At 35.4% G+C, this 10,816-nt stretch overlaps 1 protein-coding gene across 1 annotated transcript; it reads right to left on the bottom strand.

Moving 5' to 3' along the window:
* Positions 1 to 1,299: 1,299 nt before the first annotated feature.
* On the bottom strand, positions 1,300 to 2,653 carry LOC143230218 (uncharacterized). The gene is made up of 2 exons (XM_076463361.1): positions 2,489 to 2,653; positions 1,300 to 2,329 (listed from the first exon to the last, which is right to left on the bottom strand). The coding sequence occupies exons 1-2, from the start codon at positions 2,636 to 2,638 to the stop codon at positions 1,667 to 1,669; spliced, it is 813 nt and encodes a 270-aa protein (XP_076319476.1). The 5' UTR covers positions 2,639 to 2,653; the 3' UTR covers positions 1,300 to 1,666.
* Between the last annotated feature and the right edge of the window lie 8,163 nt (positions 2,654 to 10,816).

The raw sequence follows: 10,816 nt of genomic DNA, 5'->3' as shown, positions 1-10,816 counted from the left end.
CCTCCAGTCTTACACTACTAAATTAGGGACGACGAGCTCAGATAACCCTCGAGTAGCTTTGCGTGAAATTCAAAAACAAACAAACGCGAAATTCATGTTGAGATATATTATACATCTGTGTTTTACTCAAAATAGTCCTCTTGTACGCATTAATTTCTACTGTTGATTCATGTCTAGGTTTTTCTTTATTAACATAAAAATATATAAAACATATTGACAGTTTCAGAGTGTTTTAGGAGTTATCTTTGGGAACTTAATTTCAATGCGCAAGTTACCGTTGTACAGACGATATAGGTTACGTTCTAACTAAAAGCGAACAGAAATGGTCGTTTCATGACCATGTTTTTATTTTTGACTGATAACGCAGTGAGTGGGACGGCATACGTAACTGATTCAGGTGTATTTATTTTGAATTACAACACAATGTGGTTATTTTATTCGGAGTATGTTTTAATAAATTCAGTTAACCTCGTATTACCAATGTTTGTGAAGCATAATCAGTCAATGGATGCTATCGTATTACTTCTGTTACATACTAGATTAATAACCCTAATAATTTGCATTATTATTTCCGATACTTTAAGTTGCTAGACCTAATGGTCAGCGTTATTACTTCTGTTACATACTAGATTAATAACCCTAATAATTAGTATTATTACTTTTGTTACTTTAAGTTGCTAGGCCTAGTGGTAAACTGGTTACGTTGTCATTATATCTATATTATAATACATTATTAGTCCTAGTGGTTAGCGTTCGTTATTACTTCATTAAATTTCAAGGACTGATGTGACCTACAGGTTAGCGTGTCCGTTTTGCACGTGTATTTAAATTGTAATCTTCAAAAAGTTCAGAATATAAGAAGTGTTTGTTTGTTTTGGAATTTTGCACAAAGCTACTCGAGGGCTATCTGTGCTAGCCGTCCCTAATTTTGCAGTGTAAGACTAGAGGGAAGGCAGCTAGTCATCACCACCCACCGCCAACTCTTGGGCTACTCTTTTACCAACGAATAGTGGGATTGACCGTCACATTATACACCCCCACGGCTGGGAGGGCGAGCATGTTTTAGCGCGACGCGGGCGCGAACCCGCGAACCCGCGAATTACGAGTCGCATGCCTTACGCGCTAGGCCATGCCGGGCCTATAAGAAGTGTGATCATGCAATTGCTAATGATAAAACATTAAGAACATTTTATAACTCTGTATTGACTCGTGATAATTGTCGCAATTTTATTCCTTATACGACTGCTTCATCAAAGTTTACATATTCTCCATCTGAGACATGAAGCAATTCACAAGCCAAACGTTTATATTTAGTTTTTATTTACAAGCTGGACAGAGAAACTCAGACAATATAATTTTATAAAAAACAAAATAATTCAATAACAAGTGAATGTGTAATAAAAATAATGTCAACATTGTAAAGATCTTATATATAAATAAATAAGTATACAAGAAACAGGAAGAAGAAACTAGGGTTCTTTCGTAACACATCAGATCATGTGAGAATTTAAGAAAACGACTACAGTCAGGCTTACTTTCTGAAAATAAAAACAGTTTAAATAGTATTCAGTTACTTAAATGTGTTTTACTCTGGTATGTTTGTAAGATACTTATAATCTTGTAGTTTTAAACGTAATTGGTAACTTTTTATGAAATATTGTATTATTTAATGATAGGTGATCTTCGTGTAAGGGCTACTGTAACTTTTGGCTGGTGCAGGATGAGCTACAACGTAGGCTGCAGCAGGCTGAAGGGCGTAGCTCTTGGCTCCGTGAGCGTATCCGGTGTTGCCATAACCCGTGTTCAGTTGTCCGTAACGACCGTAGCCGGCTGCTCCGTATCTGTCGTGGGCTCCGTGGGCTCCATGAGCGTATTTGTTGTGGGCGTCCAAGTTGCTGTGGCCGTACACGTCGCTGAGACCAAACTTTTGGCCATAAGCTCCAGACTTGGCTCCGATGTCGTGAGCTGCCAACTGCTTGTCGTAAGCGTAGGCCTTTTCGTATCCGAAGCCACGGTTACGAGCGTAGAGACCTTTATCCTTAAAGTTGCTGTGGGCAGCACCAACGGCACCTTGAGCCTTCAGGTTCCTGTAGGCACTATCAGCATCCACACCGGCATCACCATGGGCGTAGGCTCCATGAGCAGCTTTGTCACGGAAGGCTCCGTAACCATGAGCTCCGTATCCACTATTTAGATGTCCATAATCTGAGTGACCGGAACCATATGTATCAGCACTACTGACAGCGGGATCTTGGTGGACAACGTACACGGGGGCTTGGTGGTAGAGCCCAGCATAAGCAAGGGAAGCGGTAAATAGAATAATGGCAATCTGAAATATAGCCAAAAGAAAAAAAATATATAAATATAAATATATAAATACACGAAATTCGTTTTATCAAGTGTGCAACACAGATATCATCCAAAGAAAGTTTAAACAAAGTGACGGACGTAAATGTAATGTTGCTTGTCAGGGTTTTTGGGTACTCACGTGGATTTTCATGGTTGCTTGTAGTTGAGCTAAGTCGACTGAATATCTGGCTTGTTGGATGACACTACCTTTTATATGATTACCTCCATAAAGAAAGTGTAACGGAAGATGTATAATGGAAGTAAATTGGTTGACCTTTCCTTGCGGCATGGTCGGTCTACTTTCACTTTTCTACAGATCGTCCACATCGGTAACCTCCCGTCCCTCAAGCTATGACATCGGGCGAAAATCTGGGGCACCCAAAATATACCAATTTGGTCTAGTATGTCAATGATGTGTCTTCAGGCAGAAAAATAATTCTTCACTAGAGAGTTGTGTAACATGTGCCCTGTCTACCTCCGGCTGACTTTGACACATTTTTATTTCTGACCAACGCCCCTCTTCACTCGTTAGTTTAGCAATCAGTCTTGAAACACGACAATACAGATTCACAACTGTTGTCTCTGAAGATCTCTATATTTTGTTGTGTTGGCTGGGTTCCCATCTTAAACCGTTTCCAGATAATATGATATGCAATTGTTCCCAAATGTACCAAAAATACAGTTACCAGTGAAGATATGCAATTGTTTCTAAACATGCCAGAAATAGAGTTCACATAAATATTTTTAGTGGTTTTCACACATACCTCAAAAATACAATTTATATGTAGATTTCAAATGTACTCCAAAATACATAAATTATTAAATAGGCTTACTATCACAAATCTTCGTTCAACATAAAAATTACAATAACAAGGCAATAGAGTTCGTTTACCAAAACATGAAGTAAGATGGATTTTTCTAGAAAAATCGTGAAGTTGATAATTCTGTTTATATACTCCAAACTGTTTTATTGTAAGGTTTTACGGTCTTTTTGGTGTGGTTTAGATTTTAATGTACAGGAAATTTTTGACTAGTTACGACACAGTAATGTCTACATACTGAGTATTTTATATACGAGATGTGATCAAAAAGTCCTAAGACCTCACTTTCATTCCGAAGAATAATGTACATACATCAGTATTGTATGTTATCACCTTCATACTAATCTCCTCCAGCTGACACACACTTGTTCCAACGTTCCTACCATTTTCAGAAGTAATACTGGAAGTCTTCAACTGTTATGTAACTATGTTCTACTTCCACATTATTATGGATGTCATCAAATATCTTTCCTTTCAATTAATTTTGATTTTTGGGAACAGAACAAATCACAAGGGGCAAGATCGGGAAAATACAGGGATGTGTGGTATCAAAGGAATGTTGCTTTCTGCCAAAAATTCTTTAACAGCCACAGTAGTGTGTGAAGCCGGGTTGACGTGATGAAGACGCATGTAATTTTTCAGTTAAAATTGCCTGACACGATCCAAAGGAAATATCCAGTTCATCAGAAATGTGCAGTTCATTAATATAGTTCGACGAGCAAGTTAAGTTTTAAATAGTTTATAAATATATTTTTATAAAGCCGAAGAAGTCCGTGGTGGTTCTAGGGTTAAGATATTACATATACTATGTGAAACAAAATGGCGACTTGAAATATGTATGATTATTGGAACTTATACAAGTCTGACGTTAATAATTTGTTCACCCAACTTGCCTGCAACAAGAAATTTCCATTTTAAAACTTTATTTCTAATATGTTGTAAAACTATGACGAAAATTATGAAATTACTTCTTAAATATACCTCGTTTTTTATTGTGTCCTCCAGTAGAAATGAGTACGTTAAATAATAAAGATTGGTTTGTTCACCTCTAAGATATATGCTAATTTGTTGTTATGTCCTCTAAATGAACTGAGTACCTTGGATATTAGAAACTCTCAAAGAACACTCTAAACCAGGGGTCACCAAACTACGGCCCTCGAGGTCATTTTGACCGGCCCGCCAACAGCTAACCGCTTGAAAATAAAATGTCCGACTGTCACAACAAAATAAATCACACCGATGGTCGCTTTGAGCTGGCAAACACAAGACGTTATGATAAAAAAAACAAGTCTGTCAAGCGCATTTTATAACCAATAGGAAAATTCTTCTTTCGTTCTTGCTGCCCGTTTATTTATATCGAGGCACGTATCTATGAAAGCATTAGGATTTTGAAAACAAGTACAGACTTAGCCCTCGTCCTATCGACTCATCTTGTAAATTCAGCGGGCTTGGGCTACCGCATCGGCAAACTCATTTCTCTTAGTAGTCGGGTGATGCGCTTTTCGAAACTCGTTCTTAGGTAAGTGTCGTGGCAAACGTACGTTTCAATATATTTTGTTTGTGCGTTCTTGGACCAGTACAATACTTTTTTCACAGCGTTCTGTGTTTTTCATTTTCAGATCCTGTTTTTCTTCACCCATCGTTATGACTGCTTTTAAAATAAGAAAAGTGGACTCTGAGTTTCGTGCTTTCAATGAAGAATGGGGAGAAAAGTACTTCTTTGTGGAAACCAGAAAGATACTTGTGTAATATGCACCGAAAGTGTTGCCGTTTTGAAAGAGTACAATCTTATAAAACAAAACAACTATCAACATATTTGAAATTTTCAGGAAAGTTCCGTTCTGAGAAATTTGAATCCATGAAACGTGTTTTTGAATCTCAAAAGAATCTCTTCACAAGAAAGTTTGCTGAAAATGAATCTGTCACTCATACAAGTTACGAAATAGTGCATAGGATGGCAGAGCGAGGAAAACCTTTTACTGACGACAACTTCATCAAAGAGCGTATGATGGAAGCAGCAAATGAACTTTGTCCTGAAAAAGCCAATTTCTTTGAAAGTATCAGTCTTTCAGCAACTTTAGTTGTACGGAGAGCAGAAGAACTTGGAGAGAACATCGCATTACAGATACGTCAAAAAGCTAGAACCTTCCTATGGTATTTTCTGGCACTGGATGATTCTACTGATCTCTCGAATATGTCACAACTTATCGTGTTCATTTGTTGAGTTAATTTTCACTTTCAGATCACGGAAGAGTTGGCATCAGTTTGCAGCATGCACAGGAGAACAACTGGAGAAGACATTTTCATGGAAGTGCATAAAACTTTGCAAGACTATAACCTTCAGTGGAATCAGCTTAGAGGTGTAACAGTTGATGGAGGAAAAAACATGGCTGGAGTAAAAAAGGGTCTGGTGGGGCTGATCAGGAAACAGTTGGAAGATCTTCAACTCCCAAGCGCTCTGTTCATACACTGTATCATACATCAGCAAGCACTCTGTGGAAAAGACTTAGATATTTCCTGTGTACTGAAACCAGTCATTTCTGCAGTGAACTTTATTCGGCATCATGCACTTAATCAAGGCGTTTCTTGAAGAAATTGATTCAAATTTCTGTGACTTGCCTTATCACACGGCGGTGAGGTGGCTCAGCTGCGGTAAAGTCTTGTCTCGTTTTTATAAGCTGAGAAGAGAAATAGATATATTTCTTATCGAGAAATATAGAGCCAATTCGCTTCTGTTGGATCCAACCTGGTTGTCAAAGATGTCATTTTTGGTTGTCGTCACATCCCACATGAATGATGAACTTGGAACTTCAGGGGAAGAATAACGTTGTCTGTGATCTCTATAGAATCATTAAAGGATTTGGGAGAAAGTTGTCATTGTTTGAAGCACATTTGGAAGGAGGAAATCTCTCTCATTTTCAGTGTTTCAATGAGTTTTATGTTGGAATCACAGAAGATGTCAATCTGGAGTTTCAGAAAAAGATTATTGGTGATTTAAATAAGCAGTTTTAGAGAGATTTTCGGATCTCGACAGGATCGAAAGTGACATTCTCCTTTTTCAGAATCCTTTTGATTGTGTCATTGATGACGTGCCAGTGGAACTTCAGCTGGAGGTCATCGATTTGCAAGGAAATGACTTGTTGAAATCAAAACACAGAGAGGAGCAACTTATTGAATTTTACAGCTGCATACCTGAAGATGATTTTCCAAAGCTGAAGCAGTTCACATCTGTTACGGCATCAGTGTTCGGAACAACTTATGTCTGTGAACAAGCATTTTCAAAAATGAAGTATGTGAAGTCGGTACATCGATCAAGGCTGATTGATGAACATTTGAAAGCAATTCTAATGATTGAATGCAGCAATTCAAAACCGAACATTGAAGATATTTTGAAAGCCAAATGCCAGTTTCATAAATCTCGCTAACTTTTTTTGGCTTAGTGAAATTCAGATATGTACTCACTATGTGCGATGTGACAATTGTTTTTTGCTAATGTCACCTTCTTTGATAACCTTTTGGTAAATAAAAATCTTGGTTGTATTTCTGTTTGTTTTTTATTATATGTGTGTATTGCATGCTACTCCCACATGGCTAATGTGGCATCCTAAATTTAGTGTTAAGTCTTTTACAGAGAGCTTTCGTTCTAGCTTATGAGTATTGAACATAATGATCATGTGGCCCACAGTTCTCATTCCCCAAGTAATCTGGCCCCCTGTGAAAAAAGTTTGGTGACTCCTGCTCTCAACTAACTGAATTTGTAAATATTTATAAATAAACAAATCGCTGTCAAGATCTTGTTCGATGTTGGAGTTAGAGGAAATAACAAAATTTTTTCATTATAGCCTACGGTAGCTAATATTAAACTCGGCTTTGTTATTATTGAAGAAACGTCTTGAACTGTAAGTTGTTTGTAGTTTCCTTGCTATAATAAACACACACCTAACAACAAGCTATAAAATCACGAGTGAATTAATCTCCATTTTAAAAATCGGCTCTTTATGTGTTACTAGTAACGGTATAATATTCATATGATAACGGTATGATGTTCATATGATTACGGTATGATATTCATATGATAACGGTATAATATTTATATGATAACGGTATGATATTCATATGATAACGATATAATATTCATATGATAACGGTATAATATTCATATGATAACGATATGATATTCATATGATTACGGTATGATATTCATATGATAACGGTATAATATTCATATGATAACGGTATGATATTCATATGATTACGGTATGATATTCATATGATAACGGTATAATATTCATATGATAACGGTATAATATTCATATGATAACGGTATGATGTTCATATGATAACGGTATGATATTCATATGATAACGGTATGATGTTCATATGATTACGGTATGATATTCATGTGATAACGGTATGATATTCATATGATAATGGTATGATATTCATATGATAACGGTATGATATTCATATGATAACGGTATAATATTCATATGATAACGGTATAATATTCATATGATAACGGTATGATATTCATATGATTACGGTATGATATTCATATGATAACGGTATAATATTCATATGATAACGGTATGATATTCATATGATTACGGTATGATGTTCATATGATTACGGTATGATATTCATGTGATAACGGTATAATATTCATATGATAACGGTATAATATTCATATGATAACGGTATGATATTCATATGATAACGGTATAATATTCATATGATAACGGTATGATATTCATATGATAACGGTATGATGTTCATATGATAACGGTATGATGTTCATATGATTACGGTATGATATTCATATGATAACGGTATGATATTCATATGATTACGGTATGATATTCATATGATTACGGTATGATATTCATATGATAACGGTATAATATTCATATGATAACGGTATGATATTCATATGATTACGGTATGATATTCATATGATAACGGTATAATATTCATATGATAACGGTATGATATTCATATGATTACGGTATGATGTTCATATGATTACGGTATGATATTCATGTGATAACGGTATAATATTCATATGATAACGGTATAATATTCATATGATAACGGTATGATATTCATATGATAACGGTATAATATTCATATGATAACGGTATGATATTCATACGATAACGGTATGATGTTCATATGATAACGGTATGATGTTCATATGATAACGGTATGATATTCATATGATAACGGTATAATATTCATATGATAACGGTATAATATTCATATGATAACGGTATGATATTCATACGATAACGGTATGATGTTCATATGATAACGGTATGATGTTCATATGATTACGGTATAATGTTCATATGATAACTTTATGATATTCATATGATAACGGTATGATATTCATATGATTACGGTATGATATTCATATGATAACGGTATAATATTTATATGATAACGGTATGATGTTCATATGATAACGGTATAATATTCATATGATAACGGTATGATATTCATATGATAACGGTATAATATTCATATGATAACGGTATGATATTCATACGATAACGGTATGATGTTCATATGATAACGGTATGATGTTCATATGATAACGGTATGATATTCATATGATAACGGTATAATATTCATATGATAACGGTATAATATTCATATGATAACGGTATGATATTCATACGATAACGGTATGATGTTCATATGATAACGGTATGATGTTCATATGATTACGGTATGATGTTCATATGATAACTTTATGATATTCATATGATAACGGTATGATATTCATATGATTACGGTATGATATTCATATGATAACGGTATAATATTTATATGATAACGGTATGATGTTCATATGATAACGGTATAATATTCATATGATAACGGTATGATATTCATATGATAACGGTATGATATTCATATGATAACGGTATGATGCTCATATGATTACGGTATGATATTCATATGATAACGGTATGATGTTCATATGATTACGGTATAATATTCATATGATTACGGTATGATGTTCATATGATTACGGTATGATATTCATATGATAACGATATAATATTCATATGATAACGGTATGATATTCATATGATAACGGTATGATATTCATATGATAACGGTATGATGTTCATATGATTACGGTATAATATTCATATGATTACGGTATAATATTCATATGATAATTGTATGATATTCATATGATAACGGTATGATATTCATAGTTCAGTAAATTAAACGTTAGAAGCGATAACTTCTCCATGTGACGTAATTTCAGATAAAATATTTGTCGTGGATATAACGCTCTCAATAAGGTAATCCAAAGTGTTGTACTTAAATCTGGATGCATGCGATCGGCTTATCATGAAATGCTGAACCGATTTTCACCAGGTTTGGTATATATATCTTTAGGGTTCTATAATGATCGCATTTCTCACATCTTTGTCGACTAGAAGTAGAAAGGTTACCAGTTTTTACAACTATGTGATACTAGTTAAGATTTGTTTGTTCTAATTTTCGTGCAAAGCTACACGAGGTCTACTCGCCCCTAATTTAAAGGGAATGGAATTAGCCTTCGCCACCCACCGCCAACTCTTGTGCTACTCTTTTACCAACAAATTGCGGGATTCGCCGTGACAATATAACGCCCTTACTACTGAAAAAGCGAGCATGTTTGTTCTGAGGAGATTCAAACCCGCGACCCTCAGAGCACTCTAAATACCTGGGTAGCTGGAGAAGTCGCTTTAATCGACAATACTGTTACAGCCAATGTTTTTGAAAATAATACCACGCGTCACTTGTTTTGTTTTAGCCGTTACAATAGCCATGGTGGGTATTGTGGTTTAAAGTTTCCTAACATTTAATGGATAAATGAAGTACAATAACCCTGAACGGTCAAAAATGTTTTTATCTTTATCTCGCTCTTTGCTGAAGGATAGTACTAGTTGATAAGCGCTATTCCTTTGGAGATAGATTAAAATTAAAGGTAAGTATAACTTGAGATAGGGTTGGGCGTTGGTATAATCGTGAGAAGACGATGACGAGGAGGGACCGAGAATTCCAAGTTCGAGGACTGAAACTATCAGAACATATGTCATTAGACAGTCAATATGTATGCAATGTTGAAAGGTGAAATGCTAGATTGGCCATGGCTCGTGGCTGGCGGCGAGCAACAGCTTTTAGCGCTGTTCGCATTGGGTTTTAAATGTCTTAAGTTCGTGAGCTTACCGCTCACCCACAGACAGATGACATGATTCCCTCATAATTAGTGTTTAGATCTTATAGACTTAGGAGACTCATGTGACTAATCATGTATATTTTGTCGTTTGAATTTCACGCAAAACCTGTACGAAGTGCTCGCCGTTCCTACCCAACAATCTTCTCTTGGGCTACTCTTTTGCCAACAAATATTGGGACTGGCCGTGAAATTATAACGCCCACACGGCTGAAAGGGCGAACATATTTAATGAGAGGGATTCGAATCCACTTTCCGATTGGAAATACAATGCCTTATTTACCAGGTCATTATATATGATATAAAAACTAACGAAAATTATGAAATCTCACTGAGGGAAAAAAATTGCAGTTTTGACACAACTTAAATATCTAACAACAATAAATACTTTTCTGTTTTTCGTCAT

Source organism: Tachypleus tridentatus, chromosome 10, assembly GCF_004210375.1.
Source record: "Tachypleus tridentatus isolate NWPU-2018 chromosome 10, ASM421037v1, whole genome shotgun sequence".
NCBI lineage: Eukaryota > Metazoa > Arthropoda > Merostomata > Xiphosura > Limulidae > Tachypleus > Tachypleus tridentatus.
This window is presented reverse-complemented; position numbering and strand designations above follow the sequence as displayed.